Here is a 27,276-nt window from a genome sequence, read left to right on the forward strand (position 1 = left end):
AAACAGATTTCCCATGTATTAAAATAGTAAGGAATGCACTAGTGGGGGGGGGGAGTTTCAGCATTATTGAGATGGTTCTTTATAGGCAGGGGTTGAAGACAGAAAATGCAATTACAGACCTAGGTTTCCTCAAAGCAATGGGAATTATAAGACCCCAAAATAATAGAAACCAGGTACCAGCATTTAATTATGAGCACCCAAGCAGGTGTAATATTATAAGGAGAGTAAAGGTCAGAGTGGCAGCCAGCAGAGCCTGATATGCAGAGACCTATGGAAATAGTTAATAGAACAGAGTGTTCTTAAAACCAAAATAAATGAACAGGCCATACGAGTACTGCTGAATTTAAACAACCCCAAGCGTCAAGGATAATTATTAGAGGAATAATGTCAAAAAATGTCTTAATCCCTTATCCTGCTTCCAGAACTGATCTATTTCTCAGAGCCAGATCCCAGATACTGAAAGATCCTCATGAAGGAGAAATCTTCAACACCATGACAAATGTATAGAATGAAGATTCACTAAGCAAATCCTAGGAGGTTTGATTGGACTTTGATACGTGGGGACCAGCAGTAGCATTGCGGCCCTCATGTTAGAGTGGAGACATATGGGAACCAGGTAATAAGTGTATCCTGGACCACATCAATGTCACAGTGGGCCCAGTGGATTCACAGACCCAGCCAGTAGTTATTTCTCAATTCCCTGAATGTATAATTGGAATGAGTATATATCGCAGTTGGAATGAATGTGCATGGCAGACTCCCCATTTTGCTTTTTTGGCTTGTACAGTAAGAGTTAGCATAGTGAGGAACATCAGATGGGAGCCTCTGTTACTGTCCCCACCCAGTCCCCAGCTGTCATGGTCCTTAAATGGAGTGGAGCGCCCCAGGCTTTGTGCTCCATTTCAGTATAAAGCTGAAGGACCATCTCAGCTTTGAAGCTCTCCAGAGGGTTGGCTAAGTTCCCTGTTGCAACTCCACTGCACTCCAATTTCTCCTTTTGCCAATATTGCTTCCTTCACTCACTCACATGGATGATTCCAAAGAACACTTTCCAGTAAACTTTCTGCATGCCTTTTTCATATAAAAGTCAGTTTTTATGGAACTTGACCTGAAATAATTACCTTTTCAGTTTGGTCTTTCTTGGATGTATTACATAAAATTCGAATCGCTCATCCTTACCACTACTCCCATACTCCTTATGTCCATTCTCTGTTTTTTTTTTTTTTAAACACTTGTCACCATCTATAATTCTATATCCTTGAAATATTTAGTGTGTTTATTGTCTGTGTGAACCCCCCTACACACTCACACACTAGAATTTGAGCTCTGTGAGAGGAGGCATCTAATTTGTTTACTGCTGAATCTCCCATGCCTGGTACGTAACAATGGTTAAATACATCAATTGTTGAATAAATGAATTCCTGCCATTCTAGAGGAATATTTCACATTTGCAATCATTTGGGAAGGAGAATCATGCCTTTCCAAGATGGAGCAAAGAGCTGTCAAACAGCATATATCTACTGATCACTCACTATTTACTGATTATTTCAATAAACAAGATTTTCTTCTATGTACTCTCAGTTTGGAGCTTACAAACAGAAGAGAGGTACCAGAGGGCATGGTCACTGCAAAATACTCTGCCTAGTTAATGAGGATGGACAAACTGATCGGCAACAGATTCTTCTTAGGGATTTGAAAAGTAAAGAATCACCTAATGGGGGATAGTAGATGTGAAGCATATTGGAGAATATACAGATTAGGTTCTCTCTCAAAGGATGATTATATGAGAAAAAGTCAGCCATGGAAGAGCAAGATATTCCTAGTGAGAATAAAAAGCATGAGTGAAAGCTAAGTTGTGACACCTAATTAGGAAGGAGGTAAAAGCCCAGCTCTAACAGAGAATGTGTTATGAGAAGTCATGGGAAGTACATTTGGAGAGTTGGGTGGTGCTGACTATATTACTGGGTGCATGGTGGTAGGATTAATATAGGAGACAGTGATAAATAAGAAGTTCTTTTTCAACACGAAAAGTAGTATGATGACACTTGAGTTTGAGGTAATTTAACATGGCACAAGCAGACAGGTTAGACTGGGATAGTGTAGAGACTAGAATCAGGAAAGCTAAATAAGAGGTGGTTACAAATTATCAGGACTGAAGTTACTGATGAGTAAGATTAAGGGAGTATGTAGTGGAAATGTTACATTAAAGAAATATAAAAGTTTTTTTTTTTTTAAAGAGACTGAATTTGGGACAGGAAGAGGTCCCTCAGGAAATAATTATCTCCTTTGTTAGTTAGGCTTGTAACATTTTTTATTTCCAGTAATCATTGTATATAATTACATCCTAATCCATAAAGAGGAGTATGTAGAAAAATAAAGGTAGAAATCAACTGCAATGAATACAAATAAGTATTTGCACTACCTCTTAAGATATAAGAGCTGCTTAAGGCTGGCACTGTAAACTTATTGCACCATCTGAATGTGCTAACTTGAAACACCAAGTTTTGCCCTATTCCCTCAAGATGGAAAGACTGCTCTCAGGAAGTCCCCAAAGACATGAGCTCTCTGGAGGAAATACCATGCACAGAGCTCCCAGCAGTGCACATCTGAGTACAATTAGCAAAGAAGGGATAGTTCGCCTCAAATATCATGGGAATACACAAGGATAAAGGTCATTGCTAAGGGAGCCAGGACTCAAACCGCCCAGGGACCCAATGCCTGAAGTCAACACCTCCTATTGGATATGGAAACAAAATAAAGAATAATACAGATGGCAACCTGATTTGACAATTTTCAGAAGGAGCTGAGCCACTGAAGCCACTTATTGAAGTCAGCCACATGTCACAATCTCAGGGGAAATCCAGCTTGATGACTGTTTTAGATCCGGTAATACCGGCAAAAGAGACATCTCTAAAAACGTAGGTTGACATCTCAATACTAAAAGCAAATGGTAAATAATCGCACATTATCTCAAGCTAGATGTTGAAATATAAATGTAAAATGGTGATTATTCAAACTGTTTAAAGGCTAATGTCCCAGTCTGAAGATTCAACAGAGAACCTGACCAAAAACAGCCAGAGGAAAAATTATGACACCATATAAGCTTGCAGTATTTCAGTGACCTTTAGCGCTGAGGACTCACTCTCTGTATTTTACCTCCTCAATTTTCTTTCTTGCACAGCCTGTTGCCCAAAGAAGATGTTGCCAATCAGGTTTGTGACTCTTTTTTTAAAGGCAACAATGTTCTTAGAAGTCATTTTTGAATGACTATTTTAAAAGACCATGATGCTCCAACAGTGTGTTTTGCTTTGTGTGTATGTTTGGGTTGTGCATGCACATAGGTGTGTATCTGTATGTGTGTGTGTGTATGTGTGTACACAAAGTAATCTGCTTTTTTTAGCTTGTCAATATATAAAACTCTAACATGATATGGTCTTGAATAGTTTTATGTTTCTGTTTTAAAGAATAAAATTTATGGCCACATTTTTCCTTGAACAAAAACACCGAATTTAGTTACCTTTTCCTATTGTCATTGTCTATCAATTTTCCCTCACTATGGAGCAAGGTTTAACAATAGAAAGGGAGCGTGCTGGTGTTATTTTTAAGGCTGAGAAAAAAAAGGGGGTAAATATTGGGCTAACAGTTGTCATTGTATCAATAGATATTGACATAATTTCTGACTAATATTGGGCTTTTTTGCTGACTTTTTGAGTCACTCTAAAATTTCTAGGGTGTTGAGATAGACCCACTATGACGTTGAACCTTGGAAAGAAATGCTAACCATACTATCACCTCAGCAGAGCACACACAAAAAAGGCCCCAGGTCTCTATCAATTTATTAAAAAGAAATAATTTTTGAACATTTCCTCTGGTTAGCACTGTGCCAAATACTATGGAGGACATCCAAGCTAATAAGATGTTGTGCTCACTCTAGCAGAATTTACTGTTTTATTGTCATCATTTTCTTGGGTCCAGAAAGCCATAATCCCAAGTGAAGCAACAAAGATTAATAGCTGTATTAACCTCAGCTCATTATTGAAGCTGTATCCCAGGCACCCAGGGGAGAGGGATGGGAAAGAAGCCTTTCTCTTTTCTCTGGCTTTCTCCAGCTTCCCTCCCTTAAATATAGACACATGTTGAATTTTATGTCAAGATTATTTTAGTCACTGATGAAAAAAATCACATAATAATCTCATAAAGTTGATGACTAAACATTCTGGGTTACACAGAAAAGTGGAAATTCGTAATTTTATACAGTGCAGAAAATGCACAATTCTACTCCTGAAAGAGCTGGTCCGTTTTCGTCAGTAACCCCCTTCGGAAGTCCTACTAAAATGCATACCCTTTCAAAGCCGGGGTATGTCCCCACCAAAAAGCTATGGGGTATATTTACCTGTATGCAATTATACGAAGTACCTTATCCGTTCATAACTGCTATGGAACATGCAAGAGTCTTTTATATTCAAGGTACTTTACATTCAATTTTTATGTAAAAACAAAAGGCAAAAAGATTTTAACGGGGGCTTCCCTGGTGGCTCAGTGGTTGAGAATCCGCCTGCCAATGCAAGGGACACGGGTTCGATCCCTGGTCCAGGAAGACCCCACATGCCGCAGAGCAACTAAGCCCGTGCGCCTTAACTACTGAGCCTGCGCTCTAGAGCCCGCAAGTCACAACGACTGAGCCTGCATGCTGCAACTACTGAAGCCCGTGCACCTAGAACCCGTGTTCCACAACGAAAGAAGCCACCGCAATGAGAAGCCCGCGCACTGCAACGAGAAGTAGCCCCCGCTCGCCGCAACTAGAGAAAGCCTGTGCGCAGCAAGGAAGACCCAATGCAGCCAAAAATAAATAAATAAAATAAATAAATTTATAAGAAAAATAAATAAAAGATTTTAACGTTTGTGATCTTGTGTTGCAGTTAGCATGGACTCTGTGTTCATGGGTGAGTATAAATAAAGCAGTCATTGCAAATCTTGTTCCCTTGGGGCAGGCCCTTTGCATTATAAAAGCAACACCACGTGATTTGCATGGACCCTCACATACCTACCTTTCCACATCCTTACACTATCATAACATGGCTTTGGATGGATGAAATCCAGAAAGTTTTGACTACACTTATGTATTGACAGCCTAATATTTTATGTGAAAAAGTAAACAAAGCAGGACTATGTATTGAATTTGACAGTCTGTTACCTTGTTCTATGAATATGCAAAAATTCACCTGTTCAGACTTTGCCCATGGTCCCACAAGAACAGCACCAACATGCTGATGGACTGACGATATTCTAACATTTGCCGGTTAGGCAGGTTCACAAGTCCCAAAATGTGCACTGAGAGATTTGCCTGCTGCCACAGGTAGCCAACTCTGTTTATAAGGAAAACATCACTTGGCTACCTAAGCACTTTATGTTTCATATAAACAAAAAATCATACAACAGAATCTCTGTCCCCAAGCTTGCAGATCGTCAAGAAGGACATGGCATCTATTGGGGTAGTCAAAAGGCATGGAACATATTTAGGTGTATTTACTGTTCTTACTTTTCAGGAGAATCCAAATGACCTAGTGTTACAAAGAATATTGTTTTTTATTCCCTCGGTACCAAATCAATCAAAGTCCTTCCAGCAAAGCAGCTGTTGCTTAATGGCCCCAAAGAGTTAATGTACTGCCTGAATCAAACACATTTCTGTGTCTACACCAAGCAGATCCTCAATTAATGTTGATGGATTGACTTTCTCACAAGCAGTAAAAGCTCTATGTATAGAAATCGATCCTAAGAGATGAAAATAAATAATTTAAGAGCACTGTGTGTTGAATGCTATGTTTGGCAACACAGCAATGTGTATAGATGTAAGAACTACATGTATTTATTTCCATTTTTTAAATAAAAAGCTGTTTTCTAGTTGGCTGACAGATACTAAGTGTCAGTCATTTTGAGTCATAATCTAAGCATAGCGAGGCTATAAATTTGGATGATCCAATATAAATATTCTGATAGTGATATTAGAGTGATTATGAAGAATTTCAAGACTCATATATCTAAAGACAAGACACAAGCTTGTTCATTAGTAATTATAACTTTAAATCATGTAATAAAGATTGCTTATTAGTCAGAAACATTCTATTTGAACTGTTCATTTCAGATTATCTTTAGTGTACAGATTTTGACAACTTTCTACATTATTGTATGCTATTCTTTAAGGAAGAAGAGCAGGTTTGAAGATGTGTCAGAAGTAACCATTTAATCTGAAAGCATAAAGAATTTTCTCTTTAGCTGCCATAGGGTTGTATGGTTTTACCCTTTGATCAGGTGACAGCTCGAAAGCATCTCCTTAGTCAAAGCAGAGTCTTAGAAAATGAGGGAATGGGCTATTGGGTATTTCAGCAGAGCATTGCTCTTACATCCTATGTCCAAACCAGAGCTGTGCTCTACATTTCAAAAAGTTTGAGCAAATAAACTGACAAGTATCAAACACTACAAGATGGGAAGTGGAATTAGTTCAGAGAGCATGGAGTCAGCCAAAAGATCAAAAGAACTGGAGAAAAAGCTTCAGGAAGATGCTGAGCGAGATTCAAGAACTGTAAAGTTGCTGTTATTAGGTAATACCTTTTTTTTTCTTTTGCCTTTAAAACCCTGATTTTCTTTTCAATTGTGATTTATTTACTTTTCTCAAACTTTAATTTCAAGGGTACTACCATATGGGAGATTTATTATCAAAATGTGTTTGGAACTTGACTTTGTGTGCTCTATAAATATTTACTTGTTTGTTTAGCATTTTATTACATGTCTTTTGTTAAGCACAGAGACAAATATTTACTAGACGGTTCAATTTCTCTATGTCAATAATCTTTTATTATTTTTTAAAAAAATCATAGACATTTATTATTTTATTGTACCCTAGTCATTTCCTGAATACCAACTTTTTATATGGAAAACAACCCTTTAATTACAAGTTATAAAGATTTATGTCACTTTGTTTGAAAATATGTTGAGTTGTTTGATATGAACACTAATATGTTATTTAATTACTTGTACTGTTAAAACCAATTAGTCTCAAGTTATTTGGAGAGTAATGATAAAGTACTTTAAATTATATGAATAATATTATTTAGGCTTCTGAATACTGCCTGTAATATTGTCTGTATGATTGAAAAATACTCCATTTAAATCCTTTTAGGTTATTTAAATATTCATTCAGGTCAGGAGTTACATCTCTTCTATCTTTTATTCCCTCAAAATTCAGCACAATATTTTACCACAACTATAAACTTAATAAATGTTTACTGAATTGAAAGAATAAAAATAATCTAGATGCCACACATTTTTCTAAAAATTTTAACATGTTATAGTCACTAGAAGATAACTATATTTTTGAAATAAAATAAAGACCTATGAAAAGAATACAAAACAGCTTTAATTTAATCATAGTTGTATGTTTTCTCCTACTCTTAGTTATACACAAAAGGACTTCATTTTATTTCAGAATTGTGAACCTTTCACACAACAAAATGCTCTCATTTGTGTGTATGTGTGTGTGTGTGTGTGTCTCTTAACTGTGTCTAATTTGCTCCCAGTAGCAAGAGTATCTCAAAAACGAACTATAGCATTCCCAGCACTTGCTCCTCCAAGGAAAGGAAATGTTTTCTCCCTTTATGCCCAAGTCCTGAGGCCTCACACTTGCCCACGGCACTTGCAAGTAACCACCAAGAGAGGCAGATAAGTTGGAAAGATGTAGGGGTCAGCTCTTATGAAATCAGAAAATAGACCTTCCCTAACACTCCAGAGTATTCTCCGAGGCTTTGCTCAAGAGTCAAAGTAATAAGTGGACATAGAGAAAACAAAAGATGAGAGGGAAAACCAAGCATTTCTGCAAATGCATTCTGCGTCCTTCTTGTACTAAGAACAATGGCACAGGAATAGTGATACAATACTTTAAGAATCCCTATGTTTGAATAAAATTGCAAAAGAAGAGACATTTTCAATATACCAATTATTTTTAGATTAAAGTGGTGGGCTAGATAAAGAGGAAAGGGTAACATTTTATAAGAAATATAAGAGTAGCCCCTGCTCGCCGCAACTAGAGAGAGCCCGCGCGCAGCAATGAAGACCCAACACAGACAAAAATAAATTAAATAAATAAATAAATAAATAAATAAATAAATAAAAGAGATATCAAAGAATCTTAGTGGTACTATTACATCTTTAACTTTCCTAAAACAATCACAATTGCACAAATTCATTTCCAATGTTACCATACAATAAGCTTGGATTCATCTGGTTCCAACAATATGTCACCGAACTTTTCTGTCACATCTTATTTACACAAAATGAATCAAATTCTCTTTAACTTTTCACATTTCAATGTCCAAACACTTGACTAAATTTTTCCTTCTGGACTCTAGATGAGTTCTATATCTAATGATTAAGTTGTCAAAGTTCAAAACAATAAAGTTTTGTTAAAGTTTTGTAACAACTCTGCTTCAATTCTCATGTTTTGAATTGAGAGCAAATTCTCTAACTTATAATCTTTACATTCAATTTGGCCTCATTATCATAAAAGCATTCAGTGGAACTAAACAAAACCTTCCCACCCTCAAATCCCCTCACTAATGAAATCCATCTAATTTCTCCCATCATTGAGACAATGATTCTCACTCATCAGTCTGGTCTGAACAACTGTTTTTAAGTTTATCAGTGAGCGGATGTCATGTGGGACTAACCAGGTAAGCATTGGTAGTAATCAGTCCCTGAGTCTAGCTCTATTTTTATAAAAATTAAAAATCTGTAAAAATTTTCAACAGAATTCATTCTTTATGTTGATCCTCTTGTTATCCAACGAATTTCTATGTGCTTTAACACAACTTTCCAAATTTAACATGTGCTGTAGATATACCATTTGTATTACTGGACACAAGATTTCACTTAATCTGAAGAGCTACCTATATCAAAGTGCACTTTACAACTAAAGGATCACCTTGCAGACAGATTCCCTTTTATTGTACCTTTCAGATGTTCAGTAAAATTATAGAAGAGATGCAAAATCTGTTCCTAGAAGCAGGCTTCTAGGAAACACTGGAGATGACATACATTCCTGGCTTATTTGATAACTGCTATCAAGACAATAATGTCATATACTTAAAAAAAAAAAATTAGCCTGTAAAGCTGCCCCAGGAAGAGTGCATTTTAATAAGAAAAACAAATGTTAATGAATAAGCTGTTCTCTTTTGTAAACTTCCTATGTTAGTTTTTTTTAAACCTTAATTTACAAATGTTTGATTAAACTTGTATTCTATTCAAAAGAAATACACGTCATTTGATTGTGAAATCAATGTGGATCATGTTTGTTTTTCCTGTCTCCTTTCTTTATATTTATTATTTCAAATTTCAGTTCAAAGTTATTTATTTACCACATTACTTTTTTTTTTTACTTTTACAAATTTCTATCACATGAGCTAGTTAGATTCAAAGCTGTGAAGTATAGGGAAAAAATTAGTTTCATTCTTTCTTCATATCTGAAACCTTGCCTCATTCACTCTACAATTTTTAGTTATGATATTGTAATGAGCTTTTAGCCAGTGATTCCCAACATTGTCATGGACTGTTCATCACTGGTGTTCTATTCCTTTAGTTCTAAAACCATTTATTTTTAATTTTTTTATGTGCTATCTTATAAGCATCACACTATCATTTTTTTAATGGTGCTATCTGAGTTTTATCATTTTAAAATATTATTCTAGTCATCTGGCTCTTAGAAACATGAACCTGGATGGAGTCTAAAATTTCTTAATTTACTTTAAATATGTTTACATTTACTTACTAATCAACATCAAATTTTCCAAATTGGCCCACTTATTCAACAAGTGGATGTTTTAGAAGATGTTCCATTGTTTTAGTATGACAGTAGGAGAATTATAATAATTCTGACACTATGTAAAAGCCTGTTAGAAAATAATTGATAAAATAAAACTTGCAAAGCAGAATTAGCTAAATAGGTTTATCCACCTGGCAGAGTAGAGAGAATACAATTTACAATTCTGGTAGAGTAGAATGTGTTTTTAAGCCATTTGAGGTAAAATTGATTTGTTAATATTTTCATCAAGTGTTATGCTTTTTTCACTTCCCTGAATGACCTCAGCTAGACACATAGCCTCAGAGAAATGATGGGTGTCAAAGCATTTGGTGAATTGTAAAAATCCAGACAAACGTGGTTTAACTCTTACTGTATAATAGATTCCTAGATCTGAAATAAATTGAATGTCAGTAAATGTATACAGGTTTTCTTCCTTTTATGTACATCAGGAGGAAAGAGGACATAAGATTCATATCAAAGTTGTTATTTATATTTTATTTGTTTAAATAGGTCTTTATTTTTAAAAAGTATTTCTATATATGAGTGGGAGTGGATGCAGAAAACTGGAGGTGTTCCTGAGTCACTGGTTAGAGTATAAATTCAACAAGTTTAAGAAGTTCTGTTTTGAATTTCTATTACACCAATAGAGTCAATGCCTGTCTGTGGATGTGATCACATACACAGATCCCCTGGAATAATTATGTTACACTTAAAACTTGCAAAGAAGAATTAGCAGAATTAGAAAGAAAAAAAATTCTTTCTCATCACTAGTGATAAGAATCTTGTGAACAACATGTAGAACTTATTCCTGAATAAGGTTTCCAATTTTTTAAATTAAAGTCATTCTTTCCTTTCTGTAATATCAATACATTTTTGTTTTAAAATATTTTACAATATTTCATTTTGTTTCTAAAAATATCAATCTTGTGGGTGCACAAATATTTTTAATACAAATGTTTAAAATTGTTTTTCAGTAAATGGAGAGAAAACAAGCAGAAAAGGTCTACTTGGAGAGTTTCAAATCATCTCAAAGCAATGAACTATTTGTACCATAGCAATTTGAAAGTTCCAGAGGAAAAGCCAAATATTTGCAGTTGTATTTATTTATAAAGAATGGGGGGGGTGGTCTGGGCAAGATGGCTGAAGAGTAAGACGCGGAGATCACCTTCCTTGCCACAGATACATTAGAAATACATCTACACGTGGAACTGCTCCTACAGAACACCCACTGAACGCTGGCAAAAGACGTCAGACCTCCCAAAAGGCAAGAAAATCCCCACGTACTTGGGTAGGGCAAAAGAAAAAAGAAATAACAGAGACAAAAGAATAGGGACGGGACCTGCGCCAGTGGGAGGGAGCTGTGAAGGAGGAAAGTTTTCCACACACTAGGAAGGCCTTTCGCAGGCGGAGACTGTGGGTGGCGGAGGGGGGAAGCTTCGGAGCCACGGAGGAGAGTGCAGCCACAAGGGTGCGGAAGGCAAAGCGGCGAGATTCCCGCACAGAGGCTCGGCGCCGAGCAGCACTCACCAGCCCGAGAGGCTTGTCTGCTCACCCGCCGGGGCGGGCGGGGGCTGGGACCTGAGGCTCGGGCTTCGGTCGGCTTGCAGGGAGAGGACTGGGGTTGGCGGCGTGAACACAGCCTGAAGGAGGCTAGTGCACCACGGCTAGCCGGGAGGGAGTCCGGGAAAAGGTCTGGAGCTGCCGAAGAGGCAAGAGACTTTTTCTTACCTCCTTGTTTCCTTGTGCGCGAGGAGAGGGGATTCAGAGCGCCGCCTAAACGAGCTCCAGAGATGGGTGCGAGCCGCGGCTATCAGCGCGGACCACAGAGACGGGCAGGAGACGCTAAGGCTGCTGCTGCCGTCACCAGGAAGCCTGTGTGCGAGCACAGGTCACTCTCCACACTGCCCCTCCTAGGAGCCGGTGCAGCCCGCCACGGGCAGGCTCCCGTGATCCGGGGACAACTTCCCCGGGAGAACGCACGGCGTGCCTCAGGCTGGTGCAATGTCACGCCGGCCTCTGCCGCCGCAGGCTCACCCGGCATTCGTACCCCTCCCTTCGCCCGGCCTGAGTGAGCCAGAGCCCCCGAAGCAGCTGCTCCTTTAACCCTGTCCTGTGTGAGGGAAGAACAGACACCCTCAAGCGACCTACACACAGAGGTGGGTCCAAATCCAAAGCTGAACCCCGGGGACTGTGCGAACAAAGAAGAGAAAGGGAAATCTCTCCCACCAGCCTCAGGAGCAGCGGATTAAAGCTCCACAACCAACTTGATTTACCTGCATCTGTTGAATACCTGAATAGACAACAAAGCATTCCAAATTCAGGAGGTGGACTTTGGGAGCAGGATCTATTAATTTTTCCCCTTTTCCTTTTTTTGTGAGTGTATATGTGTATGCTTCTGGGTGAGATTTTGTCTGTATAGCTTTGCTTTCACCATTTGTCCGAGGGTTCAGTCCGTCCGTTTTCTTTTTTTTTTTTACTTAAAAAAAATTTTTTTTCTTAATAAATTTTTTTCTTAATAATTTCTTTCTTATTTTTTATTATAAAAAATTAATAAATTTATTTTTAAAAATTAAAAATTTTTTCTTAATAAAATTTTTTCTTAATAATTTTTTTTCTTATTTTTTATTATAATAGCTTTACTTTATTTTATTTTATCCTCTTTCTTTCTTTCCATTTTTTCTCCCTTTTATTCCGAGCCGTGTGGATGAAAGGCTCTTGGTGCTCCAGCCAGGCATCAGGGCTGTGCCTCTGAGGTGGGAGAGCCAACTTCAGGACAGTGCTCCACAAGAAACCTCCCAGTTCCACATAATACCAAATGGCAAAAATCTCTCAGAGATCTCCATCTCAACATCAAGACCCAGCTTCACTCAACGACCAGCAAGCTACAGTGCTGGACACCCTATGCCAAACAACTAGCAAAAGAGGAACACAGCCCCATCCATTAGCAGAGAGGCTGCCTAAAATCATAATAAGGCCACAGACACCCCAAAACACACCACCAGACGTGGACCTGCCCACCAGAAAGACAAGATCCAACCTCATCCACCAGAACACAGGCACTAGTCCCCTCCACCAGGAAGCCTACACAACCCACTGAACCAACCTTAGCCACTGGGAACAGATACCAAAAACAACGGGAACTACAAACCTGCAGCCTGTGAAAAGGAGACCCCAAACACAGTAAGATAAGCAAAATGAGAAGACAGAAAAAGACACAGCAGATGAAGGAGCAGGGTCAAAACATACCAGACCTAACAAGTGAAGAGGAAATAGGCAGTCTACCTAAAAAAGAATTCAGAATAATGATAGTAAAGATGATCCAAAATCTTGGAAGTAGCATAGACAAAATTCAAGAAACATTTAATAAGGACGTAGAAGAACTAAAGAGGAACAAAGCAATGATGAAAAGCACAATAAATGAAATTAAAAATACTCTAGAAGGGATCAATAGCAGAATAACTGAGGCAGAAGAACGGGTAAGGGACCTGGAAGATAAAATAGTGGAAATAACTACTGCAGAGCAGAATAAAGAAAAAAGAATGAAAAGAACTGAGGACAGTCTCAGAGACCTCTGGGATAACATTAAATGCACCAACATTCGAATTATAGGGGTCCCAGAAGAAGAAGAGAAAAAGAAAGGGACTGAGAAAAGATTTGAAGAGATTATAGTTGAAAACTTCCCGAATATGGCAAAGGAAATAGTTAATCAAGTCCTGGAAGCACAGAGAGTCCCATACAGGATAAATCCAAGGAGAAACACGCCAAGACACAAACTATCAAAAATTAAATATAAAGAAAACATATTAAAAGCAGCAAGGGAAAAACAATAAATAACACACAAGGGAATCCCCATAAGGTTAACAGCTGATCTTTCAGCAGAAACTCTGCAAGCCAGAAGGGAGTGGCAGGATATACTTAAAGTGATGAAGGAGAAAAACCTACAACCAAGATTACTCTACCCAGCAAGGATCTCATTCAGATGTGATGGAGAAATTAAAACCTTTACAGACAAGCAAAAGCTGAGAGAGTTCAGCACCACCAAACCAGCTTTACAACAAATGCTAAAGGAACTTCTCTAGGCAAGAAACACAAGAGAAGGAAAACACCTACAATAACAAACCCAAAACATTTAAGAAAATGGGAATAGGAACATACCTATTGATAATTACCTTGAATGTAAATGGATTAAATGCTCCCACCAAAAGACACAGGCTGGCTGAATGGATACAAAAACAAGACCCGTATATAGGCTGTCTACAAGAGACCCACTTCAGACCAAGGGACACATACAGACTGAAAGTGAGGGGATGGAAAAAGATATGCCATGCAAATGGAAATCAAAAGAAAGCTGGAGTAGCAATTCTCATATCAGACACAAGAGACTTTAAAATAAAGACTATTACAAGAGACAAAGAAGGACACTATATAATGATCAAGGGATCGATCCAAGAGGAAGGTATAACAATTGTAAATATTTATGCACCCAACATAGGAGCACCTCAATACATAAGGCAAATACTAACAGCCATAAAAGGGGAAATCGACAGCAACACAATCATAGTAGGGGACTTTAACACCCCACTTTCACCAATGGACAGATCATCCAAAATGAAAATCAATAAGGAAACACAAGCTTTAAATGATACATTAAACAAGATGGACTTAATTGATATTTATAGGACATTCTACCCAAAAACAACAGAATACACATTTTTCTCAAGTGCTCATGGAACATTCTCCAGGATAGATCATATCTTGGGTGACAGATCAAGCCTGGGTATATCTAAGAAAATTGAAATCGTATCAAGTATCTTTTCTGACCACAATGCTATGAGACTAGATATCAATTACAGGAAAAGATCTGTAAAAAATACAAACACATGGAGGCAACACAATATACTACTTAATAACGAAGTGATCACTGAAGAAATCAAAGGGGAAATCAAAAAATACCTAGAAACAAATGACAATGGAGACGTGACGACCCAAAACCTATGGGATGCAGCAAAAGCAGTTCTAAGAGGGAATTTTATAGCAATACAAGCCTACATCAAGAAACAGGAAACATCTCGAATAAACAACCTAACCTTGCACCTAAAGCAATTAGAGAAAGAAGAACAAAAAAACCCCAAAGCTAGCAGAAGGAAAGAAATCATAAAGATCAGATCAGAAATAAATGAAAAAGAAATGAAGGAGACAATAGCAAAGATCAATAAAACTAAGAGCTGGTTCTTTGAGAAGATAAACAAAATTGATAAACCATTAGCCAGACTCATCAAGAGAAAAAGGGAGAAGACTCAAATCAATAGAATCAGAAATGAAAAAGGAGAAGTAACAACTGACACTGCAGAAATACAAACGATCATGAGAGATTACTACAAGCAATTCTATGCCAATGAAATGGACAACCTAGAAGAAATGGACAGATTCTTAGAAATGCACAACCTGCCGAGACTGAACCAGGAAGAAATAGAAAATATGAACAGACCAATCACAAGCACTGAAATTGAAACTGTGATTAAAAATCTTCCAACAAACAAAAACCCAGGACCAGATGGCTTCACAGGCGAATTCTATCAAACATTTAGAGAAGAGCTAACACCCATCCTTGTCAAACTCTTCCAAAATACTGCAGAGGGAGGAACACTCCCCAACTCATTCTACAAGGCCACGATCACCCTGATACCAAAACCAGACAAAGATGCCACAAAGAAAGAAAACTACAGGCCAATATCACTGATGAACATAGATGCAAAAATCCTCAACAAAATACTAGCAAACAGAATCCAACAGCACATTAAAAGGATCATACACCATGATCAAGTGGGGTTTATGCCAGGAATGCAAGGATTCTTCAATATATGCAAATCAATCAACGTGATACATCATATTAACAAATTGAAGGAGAAAAACCATATGATCATCTCAATAGATGCAGAGAAAGGTTTCAACAAAATTCAATACTCATTTATGATAAAAACACTGCAGAAAGTAGGCATAGAGGGAACTTTCCTCAACATAATAAAGGCCATATATGACAAACCCACAGCCAACATTGTCCTCAATGGTGAAAAACTGAAACCATTTCCACTAAGATCAGGAACAAGACAAGGTTGCCCACTCTCACCACTATTATTCAACATATTATTGGAAGTGTTAGCCACAGCAATCAGAGAAGACAAAGAAATAAAAGGAATCCAAATCGGAAAAGAAGAAGTAAAGCTGTCACTGTTTGCAGATGACATGATACTATACATAGAGAATCCTAAAGATGCTACCAGAAAACTCCTAGAGCTAATCAATGAATTTGGTAAAGTAGCAGGATACAAAATTAATGCACAGAAATCTCTTGCATTCCTATACACTAATGATGACAAATCTGAAAGTGAAATTAAGAAAACACTCCCGTTTACCATTGCAACAAAAAGAATAAAATATCTAGGAAGAAACCTACCTAAGGAGACAAAAGACCTGTATGCAGAAAATTATAAGACACTGATGAAAGAAATTAAAGATGATACAAATAGATGGAGAGATATACCATTTTCTTAGATTGGAAGACTCAACATTGTGAAAATGACTCTACTACCCAAAGCAATCTACAGATTCAATGCAATCCCTATCAAACTACCACTGGCACTTTTCACAGAACTAGAGCAAAAAATTTCACAATTTGTATGGAAACACAAAAGACCCCGAATAGCCAAAGCAATCTTGAGAACGAAAAATGGAGCTGGAGGAATCAGACTCCCTGACTTCAGACTATATTACAAAGCTACAGTAATCAAGACAGTTTGGAACTGGCACAAAAAGAGAAACATAGATCAATGGAACAGGATAGAAAGCCCAGAGATAAGCCCATGCACATATGGTCACCTTATCTTTGATAAAGGAGGCAAGCATATACACTGGAGAAAGGACAGCCTCTTCAATAAGTGGTGCTGGGAAAACTGGACAGCTACATGTAAAAGTATGAAATTAGAACACTCCCTAACACCATACACAAAAATAAACTCAAAATAGATTAAAGACCTAAATGTAAGGTCAGACACTATCAAACTCTTAGAGGAAAACATAGCCAGAACACTCTATGACATAAATCACAGCAATATCCTTTTTGACCCAACTCCTAGAGAAATGGAAATAAAAACACAAATAAACAAATGGGACCTAATGAAACTTAAAAGCTTTTGCACAGCAAAGGAAACCATAAACAAGACGAAAAGACAACCCTCAGGATGGGAGAAAATATTTGCAAATGAAGCAACTGACAAAGGATTAATCTCCAAGATTTACAAGCAGCTCATGCAGCTCAATAACAAAAAAATGAACAACCCAATCCAAAAACGGGCAGAAGACCTAAATAGACATGTCTCCAAAGAAGATATACAGATTGCCAACAGACACATGAAAGAATGCTCAACATCATTAATCATTAGAGAAATGCAAGTCAAAACTACAATGAGATATCATCTCACACTGGTCAGAATGGCCATCATCAAAAAATCTAGAAACAATAAATGCTGGAGAGGGTGTGTAGAAAAGGGAACACTCTTGCACTGTCGGTGGGAATGTAAATTGATACAGCCACTATGGAGAACAGTATGGAGGTTCCTTAAACAACTACAAATAGAACTACCATACGACCCAGCAATCCCACTACTGGGCATATACCCTGAGAAAACCATAATTCAAAAAGAGTCATGTGCCAAAATGTTCATTGCAGCTCTATTTAAAACAAAGCATAAATATGTGTATATATATATATCTATATACACACACACACGTGTTGTGTAAATTTATATATATATATATATATATATATATATATATGAAACAAGACAAATGACAAAGTGTTTGGTAAGGTGAAGGGTATAAAAGGTATAAAATATAGGTTTCTAATGTATTATTTTCTCAAACTTCCATAGGTTTATAAGATTATTAAAATTTGGGAAAAATAATTGCATTTTTTTGGCAAAAGAAAATATGCGAATATATCTGTAAATTCATGTACATTTCCTTACAAATGAATTCTATGAGATATCTCATGAGCATATCACTTTAAAATCACATAAACTTTTTAAGGAAATTCTTCTCAATGCATTATTTGATAACTGTGACAACAAAATTTGGCCAATCTTCTTGACAAACACAGATCCAAACACCAAACCAAAATATTAGAAAACTGAGTCCAACAATGTATAAAATGTACTTAAAAAAAAAAAAAAAGCCAGAGGTGGGAAGGGTGTTATCTCAAGAATGCCTTGTTGAAATACTATTAGAAGATTAATATATTCACATTATCAAAGGAGAAAGATCATGATTATGATAGGAGATACACGCATGTGCGCATGTACACACACGCATGTGCGTGCACACGCACACACACACACACACACACACACACTAAATAAACTTCTTTTTATCCATTCCAGATAAAAACTTTTATCACACTAGGAATAGAAGACAATTCCTTAAACAGGATAAATAGTATGTACAAAAACCTGCAGTGATTGTCATATTTAATGGGTAACATTTAGCATAATTAACTACAGATAGTGAACAAGGACTTATGATGATGAATGGGCCTGACAGTTTCCTGCCCTTGACCTTCTCCTCTTCAATGCTCTTATCAGGGATTTGGGTAAAGATAGATACGGCAACATTTCACTTGAGTAAGATTCAGAATTTGGAAGGATATAGTGACAGGAAAGTCAATATTCCAAGTGATCTCAACTAGCAGAAATGCTTGGCCCAAATGAGCAAAATGGAATTTAACAGGTATCTTCAACTGAGGCTCAAAATCAACTATACTCATGCAGTATACACATGTAGTATGTGGGAGAATCTGTTTGCTAAGAGGTGATGTGAAAAAAGTAGCAACAAATTAACTGCTACAAGCTCAATATAGGTAAAAAAAAAAAAAAAAGTAATAAAGCTACAAAAAAACCCCAACAAACAAAAAAGAAAAGAAGAAGAAAAGAGGCAAACTAATCATGGTCTCTATTAAGAAAAGTGTTCTATTTAGAAATAAGTACCAGGATTGAGGCAGACCTATGTTGCACCCCTATCTTACTACATCAGAATATCAGTGCTCTCAATAAAATCACCTGATATCTGTGGCACCATTTTCAGTAGGACAGTGTTTCAAAAGGACATTGGCTCTTGCATGGAGTGTGGTTCAGAGGGTAAGGAATCTAAAACTCATGTTCCACCAGAAAGGATTAAAGGAGTGGAACATATTATACTTGAAAAGTCTCTTGGAAAAGAGGTGGAGCATGCTTCAAATATTAGAGAATGTTGAGAGCTCACTGTAAGTTAGAGTATGTACCAGGTACTTTATATGTTAATCTACCCAAATCCTAAGAGGTAGATATTAATAAGCCAATTTAATGAAAGAGGATACTCTGAGAAATTAATTTTGATCAAGACACCCAAAGTCAGCAATGAGTACACGCTCACTTTTATTTAATTCCAAAGCATGAGTTTGCTTATTACATTGTTCTACTCTCTGTCTAGGCTATTTGAAGGGTTGTAATGTGGAAGAGACAGATAAGTTTGTTGTTGCTCAATAAGAAAGAGGAATAGTGAGTGTAATAAAATCAAGTTGCTTCAAAAAGGGTTACCCTAAAAATCTTTTATGCCAACAGTCCACCAACAGATGACAAGCAGACACTGCAAACCCATATGTCTATGAAAGTTCACTTCTTCCATATTAATTTAAAATAAGTGATTTTAAAATAATTTATGTTTTGACATCATTTTGATATTGACATTACCAGTGCACACCTAAAAAGAAAGCAACAGGGCTTTCCTGGTGGCACAGTGGTTAAGAATCCACCTGCCAATGCAGGGGACATGGGTTCGAGCCCTGGTCCAGGAAGATCCCACATGCCGTGGAGCAACTAAGCCCATGCACCACAACTACTGAGTCTGCGTTCTAGAGCCCACGAGCCACAACTACTGAGCCCTCATGTCACAACTACTGAAGCCCATGTGCCTAGAGCCCGTGCTCTGCAACAAGAGAAGCCACTGCAATGAGAAGCCCGCGCACCGCAATGGAAGAGTAGCCCCCGCTCGCCGCAACTAGAGAAAGCACGCGTGCAGCAGTGAAGACCCAACACAGCCAAAAATAAATAAATAAAATAATTTTTTTAAAAGGCAACATTATAGCATTAATATGCGAGCCAGGAGACTTAATTTCTTTGTTTTAAAGTAGGTCTGGGACTTTGGATGAGTATCATAATCTCTACTAGACTCATTTTTCTCATGCATAGAAGGAAGATACGTGCACAGCTGGTTGATTTCTAGGGTTTCATTCTTCTGCACAATTATGTGATTTTAAGACCGCCTACAAAAAAGCTTCTGCATGATTGATTATAAGTCAGAGTTTATTTTCATTTTGCCTGTTTTAACAAGTTGTATGAAATGAGTGATCAGGCCTCAAGTGTGTTCAGGTGAAATTCAGTTACAGGTATAAATATCATGTAGCTTTAAAAATTTTTTGGTATTTGCAAATGAAAATGTGGAATAAAATCTCTAATTTATACCTATTAAGAATAAAATAATTTGTGAGTATCAAAGTATGAATTAAGTATAAATTTAAATATTTAATTATTTGAAACACTTTCTACTTCTAAGAAATAAATGCATATCTCGTTAAAATTCCCTTGATACCCCTTGACCCCTTAGTGATGACCACAAACAGGAAGGAAGAGATTATTTCAGGATGCCCTTGGCCTGTGTAAACATGCTATTGTGATTTCTATATTTGGCTCTCTAACATGGTCTAATCTTACAAGAATGGAATGATTATTGTGAACTAAGACATAGAAACGCTGTAAGAAAGGGACTCAATACTTTATTAACTTTGCAGTGGGGTTCCAAATAATAGATGAGATTTTGGACAGATGGGCTTTTCTTCAGGAATTTTCCTGTTAATGTTGTAGTTGCCTATACTGGACCTTCATATGGAAGCCTGAAGTCACCATATAGAGGAAGAAATGATCCAGGTACCTTTTTTAAAAGTTTTCCAAAAGAAAATATTAATGTTTCATACGGAGTTTCATTGATGAGTACATACTATTTTTCAAAAGCGATTATTTATTTCACACACATCATGAAAGATTAGTTACCAACAATCTTTGGATAATAGCATACCCACTAGTGTCAGAAATAATTCTGGAAACTTGCCAGGTCTTAGTGTCATCAGTATGATTACCAATTGGCCATATTTATGAAGTATAAAAGACCATTTTAAATGTATATTAACTCTCTCAGTCTAAAAATCACTTTTTTCCCAAATTTATAATAAATTTTTGACTAAGTAATACAAAGTTAATATAATGAAATTTGGTTGTGATTATTTAAAAATTTTGTGTGTCCAACAGTGGTTCTTAATTGATACTGTATTTGTCCATGATACATATGCTGGTACAATTCTGGAAAATTCTTTACACACTTTTTAAATTATTCTCATGGTAGATAACTGAAATTAAATGAAAATTATCTAAATTATTTTTACTTCATTGTAGAAATCATAGATATTATAGCATTATGTAAGGAAATGTACTTGATAATCAGAAATGAGACATTCTTTTCTCATTCTCACATTTTCTCCAAAGTTTTTTCCCCCAGTATTTCCACTCTAGTTGAAGAAAATGCAGTATTAAACACACCTGAATGGGCAAGTACTGGAATTCCTATTGGACCTATTGGTTTTCCTCCCACTTCACCATAACTCTGAAATTTTCCATACAGCAAAATTGAAAACATATATTTAGAGAAGATATTCTACAAATCTTTCAGCTGTGTAGGATGATGCTACAATTTCTAATGTCCACTTGTACTGTTGGAGTTTTTTAAAAAAACTACCAAGAACAGTTTTATAATCTTATTGGACAACTTTTCTTTCAAAGTGACGCACAGCCTGGAGCAAAATAGCAAATTATATAAAGCCAGCAAACCAAGATACTGTGCAAAGCTCCTTGATTTACTCTTGTCACTGTCACAAACAAATAACGCTCAGCCATGCAAAATAATACAGCTAGTTGTCTTCCGAAAACATGAGGTGAGATTTTAATACGATTTTCATTTTAATCTCAAATGTTTCATTCTTGGACATGGCAGCCTCTGTTAAATGAAACAGTTATGCCCAATCTGTGAGTTCCTGTTTGATTACATTAAAAGTCTATGAAGAAAGATTAGCAAATTGCTGAGACTGATTTTGCATTTATCAACTTTGTTGCTGAATTTCACACTGTGTGGTATGGACCACACTACCCTAAAACCATAAAGCCAAGTATGCTGGAGGTTTACCTAAGAGCAGGAATCGATAAATCATCACTGGCAATAAAATCTTATTTCCCATAGCTTCACCGTTCTGCTTCCCTCAATATCCTGTAAGGTGGGCAGCTCTTTCAGATAAGTGCGGAAACTGGACATATTTAATATGCCTAAGAAAAAAAACTTTGCTGTGAAGTAGAATTAGATTGAGGTGTCGTTATGTCTGTTCATCACAGCTTAAGAAAACATGGAGACAGGCAGAAATGATTCTATGTGAAGAAACTGATACAAAACACAGAGGACAAAATTTTATTTTTCAAGCATTCAATATGAGTTTAAAGAATGTATTTGTTTCATTGAGATTCTACTATTAGACACTGTTCTAGGTGCTTCAGATACGTAAGTGAACAAAACAGGCTAATTTCCCTGCCCTTGTTGAATTTACCTTGCAGTCTTGGAAGACAGACAGGAAAAGTTAAAAACAGCATGTGAATAATTTGTAACTTTGTAGAATGAGATAAATGCTGGGAAAAAAGTGGGGTAAGGAAAGGAAGATAGTGGGTGACAGTGGGGTTAAAAGTTTAAATAGGGTAGTCAGGGTCCTCTGATTCAATATGGATTTTCATATAATTTGAATAAAATTCTGAGATTCAGGGTTACCAGAAGTCATATTATTTTTGCTCACATAAAGTCATACGAGTTTTGGTAAAACAAGGCAGTTGATTGCCATGCTGGTAAGGGATATGTTTATGTCTGTTAATTAGTCTTTCTGAATTTGGGTTTCTCCTGGAAATTCTTTAAATTGCCTTAGTTGTGCTACTTTGAAATTTGTCCAAAATTAACAAGCACACAGACTTTGAAGATGTTCTGTGACCCAATTTCACAGTAATGTATCAAGGCCTTTGCTTCTCTTAAGGATACAGAAATTAGTATAAGACTAAAAATTTACTCATTGGCATGTTATATCAGGTCCTTGGTCAATATCATATTTCAATGATATCCACATATTTCACATATTTCATTGATGAATGGTAATTATAACCTGAGGATACATTTTAAAAGATATGATTTCATATCAATTATAAAACACTGAGTTTTCCTCAATGCTTTAAAGTTTAGTGATTCTATATAAAACTTTTATGAACAAATGTGTATTATCAGGTTTTACTAACTCATGGTGACTCCCTGATTTTCTCCCATCTATAAAACCAGAACGTCCAAACTTCAAGAAATTGCCTGACATCACTAAAAAGTCTACAAATAACAAATGCTGGAGAGGGTGTAGAGAAAAGAGAGCCCTTCTACACTGTGGAAAACAGCATGCAGGTTCCTCAGAAAACTAAAAATAGAATTACCATATGATCCAGCAATCCCATTCCTGGGCATATATTCAGACAAAACTCTAATTCAAAAAGATACATGCACCCCTATGTTCATAGCAGCACTGCTCACAGTAGCCAAGACATGGAAAGAACCTAACTGTCCATCGACAGATGAATGGATAAAGAAGATGTGGCACATATGTACAATGGAATATTACTCAGCCATAAAAGAGAACGAAATAATGCCATTTGCAGCAACATGGATGCAACTAGAGATGATCATACTAAGTGAAGTAAGTCAGAAAGAGAAAGACAAATACCGTATGATATCACTTATGTGTGGAATCTAAAATATGACACAAATGAACCTATCTATGAAACAGAAACAGAATCAGGGACATAAGGAACAGACTGGTGGCTGCCAAGGGAATGGGGGTGGGAGAGGGATGGATTGGAGTTTGGGATTAGCAGATGCAAACTATTATATTTAGAATGGATAAACAACAAGGTCCTACTGTATAGCACAGGGAACTATATTCAATATCCTGTGATAAACCATAATGGAAAAGAATATGTAAAAGGATATGTGTGTGTATATATGTATGTATGTGTGTATGTGTGTGTGTGTATATATATATATATATAAATGGGTCACTTTTCACTACAAAAGTAATTAACACAACACTGTAAATCAACTATACTTCAATTAAAAAAAAGTTGCCTGAATTTGCTCCTTCCCCACCCGCATCCCTTACATGTTTAGGACTCATAGATGAGTAAAAAAATTGAAAGTTTGTTTTTATGGTCTATCCATACCCTACATATTACAGTAGTTTTAATCAAATTCTGTCATCATTTTCACTCTCAAGAGTCATATTCCTTTTTAGTCTCTTTTCATACAGTTGCCATTTTTATTCTATTAATCATTTTGAACATCCTTATATGAATTCTCCTGAGTCCCATTGCATTTATCCTTACAAATCACTTCAAATTGATTTTGGTTTGTTGTCATTTAAGAGTCAATGTTCTTTTTCCACATGGACATTCAGTTGCTCCCACATCATTTGTGTAATACATGTAGGGTATCTTTAGACTGTTCTGTTTTACAAAACACTGCAATGTTTCTTATGACCTTGATTCTCAGATAACATCACTTTATGTTTTATTCTGTGTTGTAGTTTGCAAACGATTTCATGCGTATTATGTCATTATGGTCTTCTAATAATCTTGAGGTAAGTATTCTCAGTTTATAGATGAGGAAACTAAGAGGTTAAAGGATTTACTGAAGATCTCTCTCTCTCGCACACACACACACGCACGCACACACACACACACACACACATAAGCACACATACAAGCACAGAGCCATATCCTCAAATCTAAGTAATCACACTTTATTTCAGTGCTTCTTGGTTTTCACTTCCCAAATAAATACGCTTTATGGGTAAAGGAGACTCAAGAAATATGCTCAAAAGGCCTTGAAGCATAGCCTGAAATAATCACTGATCTTTTCATTAAAAGTTCATGTTTTAAATTTTTTAAATCATGTGAATTTTGTATCCTTCTACATGTTTGCCAACCATATCAAAATAAAGTTGTACATTGCATATCATCAACTAAATAGATGTCCCAGATAAATGCAACTGGTTCTCTATGACATTACCGCCACCCTGCCCCTCCCCCAGGAACGTGTAATCCATTTTGAGACATTCCTATATCACTGTCATCCCACATGCTTTTTAGTTTTGCTTAGTATTATTAACAACTTTCCTATGCTTAAATCAAAGAGAAAGTGCCTGTATAACAAGGTAAACATGATGACAAAAACAAGAGCCCATCCTTCAATCAAAATAGTCTTTGAACTCTTCTGGAAATAAAAGATTATTGTCTCAGGTTTTTTTTTTTTTTTTTTTTCCTTGCTATTTAATCAAATAGGATATAGGAGGAGACATTCTGAGAGAATGAGAGTGATCTAGAGACTATGAAGTTGGGACCATTTTGGGGGAGAGTTGCAAACCCAGGAGATAGAAGTGTTCCAAATTATGTTTGAATGCAATAGAATTTTTTCCTGATGGTATACACTTCTTGTTTTAGAAAATACACTCCACCTTGGAGCCAGACCTATATCTGAATCTAATATCAAAAGAGGGGTTGCTACTATCTTTGAAAGTAGATAACTAATAATACCTTTCAAGACTTGGCAGATTACTCTCCTTCTTTACGTAGGAGAGGTGTCTGTAAAAGATTTACTCACAAGAAAGTGATAGTCACAGGTTTTAATATCTATATGAACTTGGTGTATCAGTTGATAACACTCCTATCTTTCTGTTGCAAGAGCAGGAGAATCTGGAAAAAGTAGCATTGTGAAACAAATGAAGTAGGTATTTTAAACGTTTAATATTTGATTTCTGTCTGTCCGTGTATTTGCCCATTACTAAAATAAATACTTTTGGAAAATCTGATGGATAGTCTCTAAATCACAGGTAGTGGCAGAGCTGTCACATTTCCTGTGCAAATATTCCTCCTATCCTTCAGCAGAAAGTCTAACAGATGAGTAATATTGTAATTTCCATTTTTCTTTTGCATTTTGCCTCTCAAACTTAATAGCAATTATGTTTTAAATATATTAGTATAGGTATGATTTATGGTCTTAATATTGTGAGCATACGCCATAAACATTTCAAAATATGTCAGTGATCCATTTGAATTTAGTAGGAAACAATATTTTTAACTTAATTGGCAGTTGGTATACCTGGGAATGAAATGCATATTTAAAGTTTTTACCATCACGGATTTCAATTTATTTTTGCATTTATTTTCTCTACATTTTTTTTCTCTTTCTAATAAAATACGTAGACCTGAATTTCTTAATAAGGACATTATGAACACAAAAATGCTGTAATTCAAGAATGCGATGTCTAAATGAGTAAAATGGCATTGATAAGGGGAGATGAATATGTGAAATCTCATGGCTCTGTCACTGCTGGAGAATTTTAAAGGAACATTATTGCTAGAGGAGAAGAAGATAATGAAAAATAAGCTCAAAAATGATTATGTTTGAGGATCTTGTTCTTTGGAACATATCCTGTGAGGGGATGATCCTAGTTAATGATGAAATTATCTGTTTGTAATCTAAACCAGGTTTTTTTTTCTTCTTCCTAGGTAATAATGTCATGTAAGTTCCATAACAACCAGTATTTAAGTCCCACTTTTGAAATCTTCTGTCACCTCTATCTGCAACAAATTTTTGACCTTTTTTCCTGTCTTTGAAGAACAGGACTTCTTGATCATGACCCCCGATCACACTGCTTTGGGGGTCTCAGCTCCATCCTGCCCCCAGGTCATCTCACATTCCCTTATAACACCACGGCTGTGTTCACCTGTTCTTTTCCTTCAGGTTGTAATCATGCTTGGATCCCTCTTACCCTTCTTACCTCTCTATTCTCTATGGGGTTAAATGCAGTTAAAGCAACAACCACAACTATTTGGCTATATAAAAATTAAAACAAAGAAAAAATAGAAAACTAGAAAAATATCTATAATACATATGATAGATAAATGATGAATATACAGATTAAGAACAACAATAAGCTGCCCAATATATAGAAATAGGATGAGACTATGAATCAACAGTTCAAAGACAAAATTCAAATATCTATTAAATATACATATATTTTTTAGTTTAACTTCACTAAAAAAAAATAAATAAAAATTAAAGCAATAATGAGTTATTTTTCATCTTAGTAAATTAGTGAACAATAATTTAAAAATAATATTACCCAATAGGGTGAAGTTTTGAGAAGTGAATATTTCTCATGA

At 36.3% G+C, this 27,276-nt stretch overlaps 2 protein-coding genes across 2 annotated transcripts in view; one reads left to right on the forward strand and one right to left on the reverse strand.

The window, feature by feature from the left end:
• The window catches only part of LOC132372058 (platelet glycoprotein 4), a 258,202-nt gene that overhangs the window by 163,327 nt on the left and 67,599 nt on the right, over window positions 1-27,276 (reverse strand). The gene's annotated exons all lie outside the window — the stretch shown is intronic.
• Window positions 6,482-27,276, forward strand: part of LOC132371304 (guanine nucleotide-binding protein G(t) subunit alpha-3-like) — a 54,118-nt gene continuing 33,323 nt past the window's right edge. The window contains 4 exon segments of the mRNA XM_059932532.1: window positions 6,482-6,599; window positions 12,172-12,174; window positions 25,795-25,834; window positions 26,730-26,829. Of these exon segments, the coding sequence (XP_059788515.1) occupies window positions 6,482-6,599; window positions 12,172-12,174; window positions 25,795-25,834; window positions 26,730-26,829 (261 nt within the window).

The sequence above is a fragment of the Balaenoptera ricei genome, chromosome 9 (assembly GCF_028023285.1).
Source record: "Balaenoptera ricei isolate mBalRic1 chromosome 9, mBalRic1.hap2, whole genome shotgun sequence".
Lineage (NCBI taxonomy): Eukaryota > Metazoa > Chordata > Mammalia > Artiodactyla > Balaenopteridae > Balaenoptera > Balaenoptera ricei.